Here is a 17,964-nt window from a genome sequence, read left to right on the forward strand (position 1 = left end):
ACGTTGGCCACAGTTTGGGAAAGTCAGCTTAGCTCTGACAGCCCTCTGAGCAGAGACTGTGTTAGAACTCTGAACAGACAGACCATGAGTCTTGGCTTACCACAGCTGTCTCAAACATCTGTCCCACACATTCACGACACACAAGCAGAGACGAAAACACTTCCCTTTTCCTTACACCTTCCAGTTTGTTGTTTTAGCTCATAATTAGTTCAGTTTAAGGAACAGGCCAAACAAACTGACCTCACAGATTAAAAGGCACTCGCTTGTCTTCTGATTTACGTCAGTGTCAGCGGTTGCTGACGGCTTCAAACAGGACAGAATAATTGCAGCAATCCCTTAATGTTTTACCCCTGCAACTGAAGATTAGGAAGAACTGTCAGAGCTTGGGAAAAACAAAAACATAAGACAGCCCACCTTCCCCAACACAGCGTTTCCTCGGAAGCAAACCTGGGGTCTAACCATGACACCCTCTGTGCACGGCGTTCGGGCAGGGATTGGTTTGGCTGGGACTTGTTTCTCTGCAAATGGAAAGGTATGATGTGGGAAGGAAGACTGTAAAAGCATACAGCAGCTTGTGCAAGCAGAGTGTCCTCATCTACACCCGCCTGCCTGTCAGTTTGCATTACGTCATGGTACAAGCTGCACTAAGGCGGCGTTTACCTCACAGGGAAGAAGCATCACTGTGCAATCTGGCATAGGCCTTAAAGAGGCCCTTCTTTGGCTTGTGGGATCTTTTTCTCTTAGAAAACACGGTTGTACACAAGAGCTGCAGAAACCATGTTAGCACCCATTAGGACCATCTAGGTATCACACAGTGGAAAGTTCCAGTGATGTTTCAGGGCATCTTGGTTAATTGGTGAGTTTGTTGTGAGACTTTATTGTCATTCCCTAGTTAAGACTATACCTTCTTAAATGCCAACTTTGCATTCTCAGGCCATCTGGGAAAAAAGGGCTCACTCAAAAATATTCGCTAACCCAACTGCAGCTGCTTAAGCGAGCATCTGCTCAGGCAGCTACGACGAAAACCTTAGGCTGCACAATTTATAAACAACAGTCACTTATTGCTTGCAGTTCTGAAAGCTGGGTGGTCTGCCAATGAAGCCCTAGCAGATTTGGTGAATGGTCAGGGTTCCTTGCCAATGCATGGTGCCTTCCATGTGTTCTCCTGCACAAAAGGACAGAAAGACTAGCAGGCTTCTCAGGGCCTCTTTAATAAGAGTATCAACCTTAACCACCCTTCAAATGCCCAACCCCTCAATTCTATTCTCTTGGGAGTTAGGATCAGCATGTGAATTTGAGAAGGACATACTCAGATATAGCAGGTGGGCTCTTGTCTACTCAGTCAGCAAATATGAGACCCCCCCATAGATGTTGTATGGGGGTTTATCTCAAATTTACTGACCCTGCTGGTAAGAACACCCCAAAGCACATTTTTATTGTAGATTTGAATAACTCATTTTAAGAAATACTATTCCTACCGGGCTTTGGTGGTGCACTCTTTTAATCCCAGCAATCGGGAGGCAGAGGCAGGTGGATCTCTGTGAGTTTGAGGCCAGCCTGGTTTACAGAGTGAGTTCCAGGATAGGTGCCAAAGCAAAACAGAGAAACCCTGTTTCGAAAAAACAAAACAAAAAAATCAAACAAAAAAGAGAAAGGAAATAAAAGAAAAAGAAAAAGAAACACTATTCCGGTCACAGGCAAGCACAGGGATAGTTTGGTTATCTGAGATTCCAATTGACTTAAGCTACTCCCACACTTACTAACAATGTACTTATTGATCTGACACTTTTACCTGCATTAAGCTGCCTATACACCCTATTCCTGACAATGTAAAACACTTCCCTTAGAAGTCCCTTCTTAACACCACTTTCCTTGTCAAGAACATTCTGGAACATATCCAGGAATTAAGGGTAATGAACAATCCAACCTGAGCCAGTTGTGGGTGCATGGCAGTAAGGCAAATGATCCTTTGTGTGAACTTCCAGGGAAAACTCCCTATTTGCCCTATTTACCATTTTATGCCTATGTGTGTTGGATGTACATAGGATTAAAATCAGATGCATCATGGGAAAGGCTTATGCAACCCAAGCCTGCCAATCAAGGAGGTCCATCCATACCTTGCCTGCTCACAACCAACCTCTCCTTCTCTTGGACCTCATCAGAAGGCTTTAGCAGTACATCATATCCATGCTATCACTTTACTTCTGGATAGGTTCTATGTGGTTTGCAATCTGTGCACATCTATTCTTTGAAAAAGACGTTAAGAACCTGGAAATGCTTGGCCGAGACAGCGATCCACTAGCAACATTCCCAATCTGGCACTTGAAATTTTGGTATATAACCAAAAGACTCTGAATCTGGGTCCCAAACAGACAATTGTGTACTTATGTACAGCCGTTCACAGTAGCCCAAATGCTGGCAACAGCCAGTTGGTTCATCAATGGACAGAGAAGTAAACAAAATGTGTTTTTATGTACGCAATAGGAGATTACTCAGTTTTGTATTGGAAGGGAGTTTGGACACATACTACAATATGGGAGAATCTGGAATTCATTGTGCTAAGTGAAATAAGCCATACATAACAGGATAAGTACTACCAATTCTACCTTCTAGGGGCACTAGGAACTGGCAAGACAATACATCTGATACATTTTATATTTGAATGTGAATTCCTTCTCTTGATTAACAGTAATAGCAGTCTGGCAAGGAGCAGCGATTTATTTGTCTTCTCCAGTCTCCAACGTTTCTACGTCTTTATTCTCCCAGACATGGCAGATGAAAGGCATTTGGCATTATAGCAGTAGCATAAAAAAAAAAAAGAAACAAAACCTACCTTTTTTTGTTTTTTGGTTTTTACAAGATAGGGTTTCTCTGTTTTGGAGGCTGTCAGTCCAGCCTGGCCTCAAACTCACAGAGATCCGCCTGCCTCTGCCTCCCGAGTGCTGGGATTAAAGGCGTGTGCCACCAACGCCCGACTTCAAAACCTACCTTCTTAACTCCTCTCTCTCATTTGGATTACTTGCCTTGTCTGGTCCTGGCAGATGCTGAAGCTCGTAATTGCTAGCATACCTTATCTCCTGGCCTCAGCTAGTCTTTCTCCTAGAGTGATTAAGACACATCCACAAACACACGACCCATCCTAATATACTAAGAGTATGTCTCTTAGCAGCTAGCAGGCTAAGGTGGCATGAAGTGAAGAGAGAAGAGCTTGTGTTTGCCCTGACAGATTCACTAAAGAATGTGTTGGTTTTATTTGGAACTTTGAAAATGATGGATCAGGAGCACAGAAAGTCCATCTAGTTCATGGTTTCCTGTCAGCTGTGGTGATTACACACCAGAAACATTGAAATACTAATTTTACATCCCTCACTTTTACAAAGAAAAGTATAAAACACTTTAAGAGCTGGAGAATACAGCAATCTTTTGTCAGAGAGAATGGGCATGGGAATGAGATGCAGAGATTAGAGGGGAGAAAACAAAAGTTGGAATGAGGGAATTGAGGAAGTGATCTGGGCACGAAGAAACAGTGCAGAGCAGAAAACCCACCATATCTTAAAGGAATATGGAAGTCATGTGAGCCTATAGCATGTTGATATATTCTGTTTGATAATATACATCAATAGAATATTGAACATGAGGCCATCATAATACTGTTCATCTTGGATATCTACAGAACAGTAAGCAGAATCAGTCAAAAATCATTCTCCACTGCATAAAACAACAATGTTGTAAGAAATGATCTATTAACAATCCTTCCTCTTATTTCATGTATTACATTTGTCTATGATACTAAAATATAGAGTTCAGGGCTGGATATGTAGCTCGGCTGGCAGAGTGCTTACTTAGCATCCATAAGACCCTGGGTTCATACCCCAGTATCACACACACAGTGTGTGGTTGCATGTTTGTAATCTCCACACTAGGAAAATGGAGCTGGGAGGTTTAGAGGTTCAAGGTCACCCTCAGCTATATAGTGATTTTGAGGTATCCTGGGATACTAGAGAGACATAGAGTGAATGAATGAATGAATGAATGATTGAATGATTGAATGAATATGAATCCACATGCTTAACTAATAAAACTGATAAATGACAGAGCTTACCATGTGGCCACTTTGGGATATCTTAGTTGTGCTACACCAGTTTTAACTGTGCTTTAAAACTCTTACAAATGAGTATTTTCTAGATTACTCCAATGAATGACTCCATACCCAGAGGTATACAAACAGCACAAATAGGACTTAATGGGTCATAGAGTAAAATAAGAGGGCCCCACATTGAGGGTTGGTAGATCTGGGAAGTGTTAAGGGGAGGTAACGGGGTGACTATAATAAAAATAAACTTCTTTGGTTGTTTTTGAGACAGTGTTTCTCTGTGTCTTGGAACTCAAGCAGTAGGCCAGGTTGGTCTTAAACTCACAGAGATCTACCTGCTTCTGCCTTCCAAGTGCTGGGATTAAAGGCATCCACAACCAACACCTGGCCATAAAAATATTTTTAAAAGCTAAACATGGCAAGATTAGTGAAAAACACACACAGAGTTCTTTTATTTATTTACAAGGTATTTTTTTGAGAATTTCACACATGGTAAAGTTACTATTTTCAACATCTCAATACTTTTTATAGGCAATTAGTGGCGTCTGAGAGAGGGAGAGTCAGTCTTCACCCAGAGTAGGTTATCCAGCTCCTAAACACATGTATGAGCAGCATTAGCTGGACACATGAGGTTGTATATGAATATATATTTATATATATAATATGCTGTTATAATAGTACATGTGTAATATTTATAATTGTACATGATATTAGTAAAGAAGAGGTCATTGATTTGAGAGGGAATGGGGAGAGCACGAGAGGAGCTGGAGAGGGGTAGGAATAAGAATAGAAATGATGTATATACAGCATGTATACATGTACTCATGTAAAATTATCAGAAAACCACAGAAGAAATCAATTCTTTTATTCATATACTATATATTTCATTTGTAAACTCAGTCTGTCTCCTTTGAAGTTAGTGTTCAGTGACTGGAGAAATGGCCCAGCCATTAAGAGTGCCTGCTACTCTTCCAGAGAACCCCAGTTCAGTTTTCAGCATTCACACAGAGCTGCTCACAGCCACCTTTGACTTCAGGCTTCTTTAGGTACCCACATGCACACACACACACACACACACACACACACACACACACACACACACACACACACACGCACGCACGCACACATGCACGCATGCGTGCACTAATGCACTCATTAAAATGTGTCTTAAAAAGTTTAGTGTTCAGAAATAGGAATCATGATTTATTGTCAGTGTTTCTAAATAATTAATTGGGAGTTTCTGTATTTTTAATAAGTGATAGTTATATATTGCAACATAGACTAAAATACATAGATGAACAAAACAGGAAACAAATCAGTTCTGTCCACCATGTAGGATACTCACAGGTTTATAGTTTGAGGTATAAATTTCAATATCTACAAATAAATTTATATATTTTTATTAATTTTGCTGTATGGCTGTTAAGAGAAGCTTTCCTTGAGAGAAGCCTTTCTGCCGGCCTGGTTCTAGAGCCGATTCAGTCCCAAATAAACACACAGGAGGCTGTATTAATTATGAAGCTGTTGGCCTTGCTTGTTTCTTACTGGCTAGCTCTGACTTAAGTATTTACCCCATAATTGTTAATCTAAGTATGTCTCTTACTGGAGAGGTTTCCGGGCTTCCTACCCCAATGGCGGTTACATCTCGAACTCTCTTGTGTTTCTCCTTCCCAGAATCCTCCTGGACGCCTAGCCCCACCTATCTAGATTCCTATTGGCCAGACAGTGCTTTATTAGCATAAGACTTCCCCAACATATGGCAGTTTTATATATGTATATTAACCTCCCTGCTATCCCAGTCAGCTCTCCCTCATTTCTAACATCTTGTAAAAACAAAGTAAAATATCTTTATTCTTTGTGTATGTTTGTGTGTGGGGAACTGGGGAGTTTCATGCCACAATGCGTATGTGGAGGTCAAAGGACAACTTGAGGGAGTCAGTTCTCTTCTTCTGCCCCTGTGGGTCAGTGGTATTAAACTTGGATCACCAGGCTTGGCAGCAAACACCTTTATCCACTGAGCCATAGCTTTGGCTCATAACTTAAAACAAACACGTCACACTACATATACTGCCTTCAGAACCTGTTTTGAAATTTAACAACATGTTTTGAAAAACATCCTATGGGATTACTATTCGAAGACACACTTTCCGTGTGTGGTTGAACTGTAAAAGAAGGAACCCAAGTTTCCTTGGCATTCCTGGTACTGTAAACCTAGCTTGTTAGCCAACTTTCCAGCACTACAACAAGTATCCTGGAAAAATCAAATTATAAAGAAAAAAAGTATTGTTAGCCCATTGATTCAGGCCTGTTAGAAGGTAGAGCATCATGGTGGGACCATGCGGCAGAGCAAAACCCACAAAATTACAAAATCTTGGCATGCATTGCAAAATTACCCTGGCAGAATGGGTGTTGCTGTTCTGATAGACTTTCCTGCTGAGATACCAGGGAATCTATTTCATCCGTCCTCCTGCTTGTTAATCAGGACCTAGAGAACCTAATATTGGCTAATCCTGGCTCAACAGGTCAAGGCACAACGCTGCCTGGCCTGATGGCTGAAGTCCAATCCCCAGGACAGTACTGACTCCGCAGGTGCCTCTGACCACCGTATTTCCACCACGGAACATCCCCCCACCGTGAAAGAAATAAACAGTGTGATAATGTTTGCATACATAACACTGTATTTGAATGTAGGAGCATCATGTAGTAGAACCAAAACCAGTTCGCTTTTGAGTCTATTCTCATTTATGGGGAGAGTTCATTTTTACACTTCAGTACATCTGGACTGCTAGTTTGGGAACATTTATTGAATCTGAAGCAGTGAAGTTGTTAATATCTGGTTTTCTTAACATATTCATTGAATTACAGCAAAGAGCATAGGTTATTCCAACCCCAAATCTTCATGGAATGCAATTAGAGTAAATTATTTTAAACCATTTAGACTGGGAAGTTTTATCTGGTTGATCTAATATATTAACTAAGGGAAAAAGAAAGGACTTACTAGCTCCTCTTAACAACAAAGACACATCTTAAGTGGGAATACATTTTTCATATATTTTTAAATCATAATCTCTCAGGTCTGTAAGAATGTTTTAGAGCTACATCAGTAACAGCAAGTCTATGAGGCAACAGAGCTCACGATGGCATGCCCTAAGACAACTGTCAATTCATTTTTAGAACTCAGAAATAAACTTGTCATCACTAGCACAAAATAAATATCACAATAACCCTCACATATAAGGAAAAAAACCGTAAGTATTTTAATGGAATATACTAGCTGACCAGGGGAGTGGCTGACCAGCCTCCCCACGTCCTCTGAAAACTAAGGGTGCTTTGCAGGCTTTGCTGTTTTTCTAAACCAGCATTTTCTATAACACCATTTCACAAAACAAGCCCAAAATTGGTCTTTGAGATCAGCATCTTATTCTAAAAGGCACTGCATTGCTGGTGATCTGAATGTAAGCCTTTACTTAGAAAATGTATAAGACAGTCTTCATACTGCTTTTATCCATTTCTTACTGCTGTGGCTTCTTTTAAAATGGCTCTGTTGCTTTTACTTCACGAATTTGTTAACCATCAAAACCAACGCCATGAGCACAGTAAAACGCAATCCACCCATCAGTATTCATGGGTCCCCTCCCCTTGCAGGCGGCTGTTTTGCATCTTGCTTCCCCTTCAATTCCCGGACCCAGTGACATAGCAATGTTTAAGACCTGAAGCCGATGGTGAACTTTCGAGATCACTCTAGTAACAATCTAATGATCATTCATTTCCTGTAGCTATCACAACCCACGGCTTCTAGCTGCTTTTTAATGCTGTCAAACAAAAGTGACCAGCACAGGGCTGTTAGAGATATCCCGAGCTGGAAGCTGACAGGCAGGCTTTACTCTTCAAAGTTAATCCTTAGAATTAACACTGCTTTCTTCCTAGCACTACTCTCATTTATCTTCTCCTTCAAGAAGCAGCAAAGAAAGTGGGCGTTTTAAAGCTTAAAACTCTCAGAAGCACTTACCTCTTCACCGGAGCCTCTGTCATTGGTCTAATATTCATCTCGCGCAGGCTTTTTTCATTTTTGTACAAATTATTTACATTGAATTCAATTAGGTTTATGGTTTTCTCCAAAGGATGACATATACAGTACCTAATATTTTTTCAATAAAATGGCCTTGCCCACTCGCTAAAGCATTCTCTGAGGGAGATCCTTGGCTCTCCGGGCTGATGCATACAAAGCTGTTTTTCTGGAGAGTGTTAGATGGTTGGGACAGTTAGTTCCCAAACATTTCAGCACACGGAGGTTACATATGTGATTTTTAAAAGTGGGTTCTAATGTTTCTTAACCTGATAAAATGTGACTAAGCCTTCGTGGCCACTTTTTAAAAAGTACTTCATGTGCTGGAAATAAGTTCAGAAATTCAGAGTAATTTTATATGAAATAATATTATCCTTACATCAGCATAAATTAATTTCAATAAAAGTGTTGGTGACTCCGCTGTGAGGGAAATGAAACATATCATTTACACTCGGTCGGCCCCAAAGTGAAACAACTCCTTGTCCTTGCGATTTGCATGCTGCCATGTGGTGACAGTTGTATGTTATTGTCTCGAGTGTTGGATGGTATGGGAGAAGTTTGGGATGACCTCAGGATGCTCTTGCTAAGAGCAGCTGTTTAATGCTGAATTCTATTTAATAACCATTTGTGAAATCAGCACATCTCCTCAGAAATCTCCTGTGGCTTGCAAGCGATCAAGCAGACTGAGCTGTAAGCACAGGACAGCCAGATTGGTTTAACAGAAAAGGGGTTCATTCTCAAGACATTCACGGGTGCATCTGGAACTGCACACTGGGAAAGCTATATTCTTTATTACAATCACTGCAGATGCAAAAGTGCAGTCGAACCCATATATAATGTATACACATGCCCTCAAATTCTTGGAAAATTATCACAAATTTATTGGTTTTACATTTCATTACATATTTGCTTTTCATTAAATAGAATAAAAAGTTTCTTGTAATTTTCAAGGAAAAGTATTTATGTCTTAATCCATGTGTCCTATTTGAAGGACTGGCTGATAAACGCTTCTCGACTCTGGCTTCCTGGCAGAGGGAGTAGTTTGTCCTTTGTCAGAACATTTGGTGTCTTGTGTGTGCTCACGTTTCAAGAGTATCTTGCCTTTTCTATGGCAAGAGCCAATCTTCGAATGTTAGATATACAGCCGGCAGCAGCTTCCTGGAGATCTTGGTCTGGGGACCCGACCATATCCAGTAGAAGCTATCACACACCAAGGGACAGGGGAGAAAAGAATAAAGTCATTAGTCCAAAGACACAAAGTTAGATTATAGAAACAAGTTAAAACTGCATTATTTTAAAAAAGCAACAAAGGGAGTGGGGAGGCAGCTCTGTGGGTAAGAATGCTTACTGTGTGGCCACAAGGACCCAAATTTAGATCCCCAGCACCCATGTGAAAGCTCGGCATGGCCTCACATGCCTGTAATCCCAGCAGCAGACAGCAGAGATAAGTGAGAGTTTGCAAGTCAAGTAGCATCACTGAAATGATGAGTTTCAGGTTCAGTGTGAGACCCTGTTTCAAGGGCATAGGCTGAGAGTAATGAAACAGGCCACCAGACACACTCCTGTACCCTCTGCAGTCACACACAGACATGCGCACTCACCCCACACATGAGCACACACACTAAAGCAACACGCATGTGGGAAACCCCATTCAGGTGAATGCAGAGGCTTATGCAGGACAGGAATTCCTCATGTGTTCTTATTGTCTCATTGCTACAGGTCCCCTTTCTGGAGTCCCTCTGGCACGCTTTAGCTCTTCCTTCCCTCAGGACAAACCACAGTGTATTTTCCCTAGATGCCTGGCACATTCTCTTCTACTTAATATCCCCACGTTTAGAATTCAGTCCACCTAAGAGAGTGATTTCCTAATCCCATAAGTCCCTCAACAGACTGTCCCCTAATGCCAAGGAAAGTTTGCACTCTCACCCCAGCTGGCTTTCCAGCTATTCGTCTTTCTCCTGCTCCATTGTAGGAGTCAAGGTTCTATTCCCCTACTTGCCTTGCCTTAACAGATGCCACATCTCTACTTGAAATGCCCTCTCACTTCCTATGGCTTTGTAACTTTTATTCACTTTTATAGAAGTTTATTCACTTATGTATCCTAACAACTATTCCACAAAGCCACAACTGTTTTTCATTAAGCAAAGGGCCATTTTTCTCACTTGGGGCTGTGGCAGTTGATCCAAGTGTCTACAACACTTGAGCTCTTACCCTTAAAATAGGTATTGGGTCCCTGCATTCTGTCTGCTAGATTGTGAACATGTAAGGAAATTTATGATGCTATCATAGTACATATAGAGATCAGATGCCAAATAAATGCCAAATAAACAAACTAGAACTTTTTAAACCTAGCAAATATGACTCGGTAAGATATTTTAGAAGTTAATTGGATTCTAGACTTTCTGTGCAGAAATACTGGAATACAAATGTGGCTAGTGCCAGGAAATGAAGATGAGTCTATCAGCAAGGAATATCAGAAAGAAAAGTGTTGTGACACAGGGTACCTATGCCACACTTATGAGTCTGGATTATATTCTTGTAAAAGAAATTTAATCATTTTAATTAGGGGAGAGGCATGGCCATATATGTATTTTAGAAAGTTTACTTTTATGGCAGCATCCAGAATATGGACTATAGGGAGAAGATGCCAAAGGGCCTGGCTTACTTCAGAGCAGACAAGGAGTGAAAAAGGGTAAGAGCAACAACGAAGAAACTAATTCAGTGGCCATTTAGGGAAGAAATATACAATCTCATGGTGCAAGAAACACTGGTTACCCAAAAAGAAAATACAAGTGGTAATCTCACATCATCCATAAACATCAGCCCAGGTGGATTTATATTTTGTGAGAATGATATAAATGTAAAACATTCACAGATTGTATATGAGGGCGACTTGATCACATTGGGGAATTGAAGGTCATCTGGCTTCTCTGTTCCTTGACCTCACATCACTTTAGCCTTCCACGTGTAGGGTCACACCCTGGTCCTCACTTTCCAGCACTCACACTATCTGTCCCAAACCCCCTGACTGCAGCATCTTCCCCTATTGAATGGCAGTTCCATAACCCTTGTTTGTTTTCATCGTGACTACTGGCCTACGAGAATCTTCAACACGTTTTCAATAGTCCTTGCTCTTTGACTTAATCTCCATGGCCAATCTCTGCATTCATTCTTCTACTAGCTTCTTAGACATCCTCAAATGACATTCACTCATGAAAGCCACAGTGGCGCACAGAGCCAGCTCTGATTCCGGAGTGATAGATGGTGTCCGAGCCTGGCAGGAGGCAGTGTATAAACAACAAGGCAAACAAATCTCCTGTAAATCCAGTCATGGTGGGATTCATCCACTGCTTAGCAAGCTAAATATGTCCTTTTCTCTATTCAGGTCCCTCCTCGAGTTTCTGAGTCCATTTCGTGTCTTCATTCCTCAGTCTCCTATGCTACCTTGTAGCCATGGTTGCAACATAAAACCTAGATGAGCCCTAAAATGCCAAAGAAGCCACTATGTAGGAACAGCTCTTAAAACTACAGCCCTAATAGTGCCTTAACACAGCTCGGTCTCCTTCATTTCAGGCATGGCACGTGTCTCTCCCATTTTCCAAGGCCTTTGTTCCATTTATATTCTCCATCCAGTTCCTTCTCTTTAGGATGTTTGCTATCATCAGATGCTCTGTGTCTGTATCTCTTCCTTCCTAATGGGTCTTTCAATCTACATTTAAACATGCACTTCCTGGGCCTATGACATGACTCAGAGGGTAAAGGCATTTGCCACCAGCCCGATGATCTGAGCTGATCCCCAGGACCCAGAAGGGGAAGAAGGGAGGAAGAAAGAAAAAAGAAGTAAAGAGGGAGGGAGGCTTTCATTTGTTTCATAGTTACTCGGCTTCTTTGCAGATTGTCTTTCCAGTCATCACTAGACCACCAGGCACCCTGAAGATAACGTATTTGCCCAGCACACCCAGTGCCCAGCCCAGAACTAGCATTCCATAAATGGTATGCACTTGGTAATAATTTCACCAGTTTCCAAGACTGCTTGATTTGCTGGAGGCTAGCCCTGGTAGATGAGGGAGGAAAGAGCAAGAAGGAATTTTGGCCCCGGTGTTAGTCTGGCTCTTGTCAGCACTTGCTCCAGGACTCAGCTATTGAATTCAATGACCCAGGCTGCTCTGGGCATCTGCTGTCATGTTCTTGCCAGGATCCCTTGGAAAGGAAGCCCTTGATCTGATTCCTGTCAGAATCAAACACACATTTAGCTTCTCCCCCAGCTCACGTTGTTGTCTGTGGCCCCACTTCGGGCTCTCCAAGAATCAGCTGTGTTTATTTTCAAACCCTGGACACCAGTTACACAATCCCACACTGAAGAAACCAATGAACTGTGAGTGAGGGTAACAGGCAGAGTGCTAGGAGCCATCCAGGTAAAGGTTTGGAAGCTGTGAATCTGCCCAGTCACAAAGTCTGTTAGATGTCTCATGCAGGCTGGTATCCTTCATGGGACACTGGATGAATTTTCCTTGTACCCGACAATACACGAAGATGACTGCTTCACTTTAGGGAATTCAGTTTGCCGAGGTTCTTACAGCAAACATGCTGCTTAGCTCCTAATCCAGGTAGGATGTGTACTGATATTTTTGCTAAAAGCTGGCCAACAGATATCCCTGAGCTACTACTACTGAAAGTCTAACTCAGACTCTGACAGTTTGGGCAGTAAAGTGCTTGCCTTGCATAAGTATCTGAGCTCAGCCACCTGAACATGGGTATTTTGTTTGCTTGTGCTTTGTTTTCAGTTGGACATGTAATTCCAGCACTGGGGAGGTAGGGACAGATGGATCCCTGGGGCTCAGAGGTCAGTCAGCCTGGCTTACTCCCATTTGGCAAGTTCCAGCCCAGTGAGAGACTCTATCTCAAAAACAAAGGAGTATGTGCCTAAAGAACAAGACCTGTTGTGGTCCTCTGGCTTCCACACACACACACACACACACACACACACACACACACACACACACACACACACACTCTAAAAAACAGAGATAACAAGTGGAAAAAATATGGTGCATGTCTCTCTGGCACTAGATCTGCAGGTGACCTAATGTTTGCATAATGTGAATGGTTTTATTGGTTACCAAGTTGCTATGTACCAGACACTGTAATTTCACCAATGAAAGAAGCCTGCACTGTCCATTTTACCTAGCTAGAAACATTCTCAAACAAGAGCATAGAGTGACAAGTTCAGAATTTTCTGTGCACTAAGGGTGTGGACAACCTGTCATTTGAGAGAGTGCCACCTCCTACCCACTAGTCCACTAGGGAGTACCCTGACTGATATCTGAGAGACCCTGGAAGCAACCCCCCTTTTTTGTTGTTTTTTTTCGAGACAGTGTTTCTCTGTATTGTTTTGGAGCCTGCCCTGGAACTCTCTTGGTAGACCAGGCTTGGTCTCGAACTCACAGAGATCCATCTGCCTCTGCCTCCCGAGTGCTGGGATTAAAGGCGTGCACCACCAACACCCAGCTGGAAGCACCCCTTTGATTTAGCTGTAAAGTCTGAAATCCACTGTTTCCCCATAACCTAATTGTACTCTATTGTCAGCCTTACTTCTTGCTGTGGGACACACACTGGCTGTGCCCAGACTCTTTTACAGACTGAGTGTGGACCTGTTCCTACCCCAAGCCACCATCTGAACAATGTGGGTCATGTATGTGTCTTGGTTTGGAATCAGCCTCTGAAATATGTTTTCCTTTTTCTAAGAGCTTCACAAACAAACTCACTTGGAGGAATGCTTTAAAACTAGGATAAATATCCACAAGCCAGCAACTTTGCCCCAAATCCTGGATTTGGTGAGCCAACCAACAGTTAGCAAAGAACAGTGCTTGTTCTCACATCACCAGCACAGAGCACCAGGAGAAGGCCGTTTACAATCTTTTGTGATAATTACACTTAAAAAGCAGGGGTTTCCCTGGGAGGGCAGATGCAAATTGGGCATGAGTGAACATGGAGTCCATATAGCTCTTTTTGCTCTAGGTATTTTTAAACTGTCAAATTTTTCCAACTATAAAGGCATTTTTAATATTATGAAGGGGGAAAACACCTCGGGTTTTACTTTTTGAAGTGTTTGCTCCTTTCAAAAGCTTTGCTCTTTTTAATCATCCCTTCCCCCAAACACATCCAAGGACTGTACATTTATAGGGAGTTTCATATATACACTGAAGGAAAACCAGGCTCTCCGCTTTAAAACTTAATTGCACGGAGCACTTTAAAACATCATTCAAACACATAACGTTTTACAGCTTGGACTGAACAAGGACATGTGAGGCCACAATGGGTGGCTTGTGGATCAGCTGGGAGGACTTTGAATACTTCCTTCAGTGTAAAAGGCTTTGATCTTGAGGCTGTGCCCTGAGTATACAGCTGTGACCTGTGGCTCACATCTCTTGAAAGGTGCGACTTAGGTAGCTTGGGAACCAACCAGTGTCTGCATCCAATTTTACTTTCATATTTAACAGTACAGTTTATGCTGCATTTCAGTTGTATGAAAAATAAGGACTCGTTTGAATGATAACACATTTTCTCATGGTTTGACTCAACATTGTTTGGGTGACCAGAGTCTGGAAACACAGGGGTTTTAATTACAGCCAGATGAGATTTGAATAACCTGAGTATACACCCAACACAGGGTGCTTTGCAGCAGGATCCTGAGTTGCCAAAGCTGACTTGATTGGAGAAGCCTTTGGCTATGTTCCTGTTGAGGGTGCAACATGGTAATGACCACCTCTGTCTGCAAAGTGGCTTCCCTACTATTCATCTGGAGTGGTTCCATGCTGCTGTTCCAGCCGAGGCCTTACCACAGTCAGACTCTGAGTCTTGCTAATTCATTTCATATGACATTGGACCTGAACCAGGGGCCTCAAGATACATTCTGCTGTTGCAGGCTGGGACAGAAATGTCGCTTCTGTTTGGCCAGCGCAGGGAGACTTGCAGGGCTGGCTCTTCACAGTCTGTTTTCCTGCAGATGACAGAGGAGCACGCCATGGATTGACTGTCTGCACCAAAACTCACGTTGAAAAGTAATCCTTATGGGGAGGCATTAAAAGTGTAGAAATTTACTCTGTGGTATTTAGAGGCAGGAGGTAATTAAGGTTAAATAGGGACATAATGGTGGGTCCTTACTCCGATGGGACTGTGGCTTTATGAGAAGAGGAATGACCTGAGTTAAGATCCTTTGTCTTACCATGGGATATCCTCTTCACCTTGGGGCTCTGCCGACAACCATCACCAGCAAAACGGGCTTCACCAAATTCTGTTTCCCGACATGGAATTTTCCAGCCTTCATAATTATTCTTTATGAATTACACTATCTATGATGTTTTATTTTAGTAACGGAAAGTAGACTGAGTACATGTTTATGTGACCTGAGATATACATTTACAAGTTAAAAGTAGATGCTACTTTTATTGAACCCATGCCCTACATCTGCTCACATTGGAATAAGTTTACTTTGTAGATTTTCCTCCATATTCTGGAGGTGAGAGAGAGTGAATGGTATGTAGCTATTTCCTTCAGTTGAAATACTCCCTCCTAGAAGGGGAGGAGAGGTTCATGACTCAGGAAGCTAAGTCAAACTACAAAGCTTAGAAGGCTAAGAAAGTTGCAAGAGTCACAAAGCCCCTCTTCAAGTCTAGACCTGCAGTGGAGGGGCCTGCAAGTCATGGTGGGAGGCCCAGAGGTGCAGCTTTCAAGAGTCATCACTCAGGCTGGGATGGCTCTTCTGGTGATGCAGCTGTCATTTGCCACCCAAGTCCTTGTAAAGAATCCCAGTTAACTCATTGGCTCATGCTGGACTTGAATGGAATTGTTTCTCTGGTTGGACATCTCTGCCTTCTCTGGGGTAAATATGTCTCCCTAGGAAAAGTCACACAGCAGTGTGGTTGAGAAAAGATCTTGCTATGTAGCCCAGGCTGGTCTTGAACTTGAGAACCTCCAGCCACAGCTTCCCCAATGCTAGAGTTACAGCTGCCTTCCAGCATGCCTGGTTCTACACTGCTTCATTCAGGAATCCTTCACTGGAAAGTTTTTGTGCCCAGACACATTTTTTTCATGAGGGCAGCATAGCTGGATCTGTAGAACAGGGTGTAGACTTGGGATATATACGAGAAACAATAACCTTATAGAAACACAATGAATGGGGGATGACTTGTTTGCTGGTTGGTTGAGGAGACAGGGACTCTGGTCCTTACTGCACAGTAGAGGAAGAGGTTTTGGTAAGCCTGTGCACTATTTGTGTTGTCATTGGAAATACCTTCAAACCTCTCCTCAAATTTTCTTCATGTCAAGGGTTAAGTATGTCTGTACATACAATATTTTCTTGGATAAAAATGTAATGGAAAGATAGGATAAAATTGTCTAGAATTACATTCTATTGGACAGATCAAATTCCAGTGGCTTATTCTCATGGGGGAAGTGGTCCCATAGACTATTTAGTTCATGTCTGAGTTGATGCTGGCCCTGACATCTCAGTTTGAAGCCTGCCTCCATGTTCTGTTAACTGTATATGGCCTGGGGCAACTCCATAGGACTCACTGTGCTATCAATAAAACTAGAATTTGTCAAGCACTTTCCTACTAGGGTGGATGTGGGGATTAAATACAACACTGAGTACTGCACCATGAACACATAAATACTGGCTGGCATTATGACCAATCTATCTGGTTTCTGGAGTTGGAAGATGTCAAGCAGAAAGACTAACAAAGTTTAGTAGTATCTAACGATAACCCTAACATTGAAGAGGCTGAAGTAAGAGGATCGAAAGTTCAAGGCCAGCCTGGTCTACAAGGTGAAACCCTGTCTCAAAAACCTAAACCAGAAGAAGAATTGAATGATTAGAATTCTTACCAGGGATCTATTGTATTGTTTTAAATAAGAAATCTTAGTTCAGTTATACTGAAAATTAATACAATAATAAAAGGTTTATGGTATTCTGTGAAGTAATTAAAAGTTGAAATGCCAAACCTCGCATATGTTTATATCAATAAAAATAGATTATTAAATTCTTAGTCAAGGTATTTTCCTCTTAGCTGATCCCTAGTCCCAACAATGTCTCATTTCTGAATAGAGGCATGAAGTAGGCAATAATCTAATGAAATCTGGAATAAATGCATCAGAACTGGCCTCTCTGGGATGGGAAGCATGAGTTTAAAGAACAGGTAAGTGTTGGGATTTTACATACTCACAGGTGACACTTGGTATCTACTTGTTTCAATGTGAATGCCATTGCTGTGAAGTTGACTTTTGTTCTTTTGGGTTGACTGTGATGTCACTGTCTCCATTGAATGTTATGAAATCATTTCCATTTTCTTTTTACTTGTGTCCTAAAATTTCATGACATTGTGATATACTGTATTGAACTTTTGTTGCTGGGACAAAATACCAACACAATGATGTAAAGAAAAGAATGTTTTTTGGTTGGCTTTAGTCAATAGTCTTCGATTCTGTTGCTTCTGGGCCTGCAGTCAAGGCTGATTATGATGGTGGAAGCATATGCCAGACACGTCTTAACTCATGGTGGATAGGAAGAAGGAAGACTAAGGGGAGGGCTTGGATGAGAAACAGTGTCTAGGAACATATCCCCAATAAACTTCTTCCCCAGATGTGCTCTTCCTCCTAAAATTTACAGAATTTCCTGAGTCTCCACACCATCTGCCAGTCTCTGTGGTGTGCTGAGGCTGGCTCCTTTGCTCTGTGCATTCATCACAATGTTCGCTTTCTCTACTTTGCTACTTACTCCTTTATAATTTTGCTGTACTTTTGGGAG

The 17,964-nt window shown here is 41.9% G+C and overlaps 1 protein-coding gene across 3 annotated transcripts in view; it reads right to left on the reverse strand.

Annotated features, from left to right (window-relative positions):
• Window positions 1-9,016: 9,016 nt before the first annotated feature.
• Odad2 (outer dynein arm docking complex subunit 2) overlaps window positions 9,017-17,964 on the reverse strand; it is a 147,300-nt gene continuing 138,352 nt past the window's right edge. For 2 of the 3 annotated variants that reach the window (XM_040755252.1, XM_040755255.1), the window contains one exon: window positions 9,017-9,359. In XM_040755252.1, the coding sequence (XP_040611186.1) occupies window positions 9,246-9,359 (114 nt within the window). In that variant the 3' untranslated portion in view covers window positions 9,017-9,245. The remainder of the gene's footprint in view (window positions 9,360-17,964) is intronic. The other variant, XR_005880642.1, reaches the window with a different exon arrangement.

Source organism: Mesocricetus auratus, unplaced genomic scaffold (genome assembly GCF_017639785.1).
Source record: "Mesocricetus auratus isolate SY011 unplaced genomic scaffold, BCM_Maur_2.0 Super-Scaffold_100013, whole genome shotgun sequence".
Lineage (NCBI taxonomy): Eukaryota > Metazoa > Chordata > Mammalia > Rodentia > Cricetidae > Mesocricetus > Mesocricetus auratus.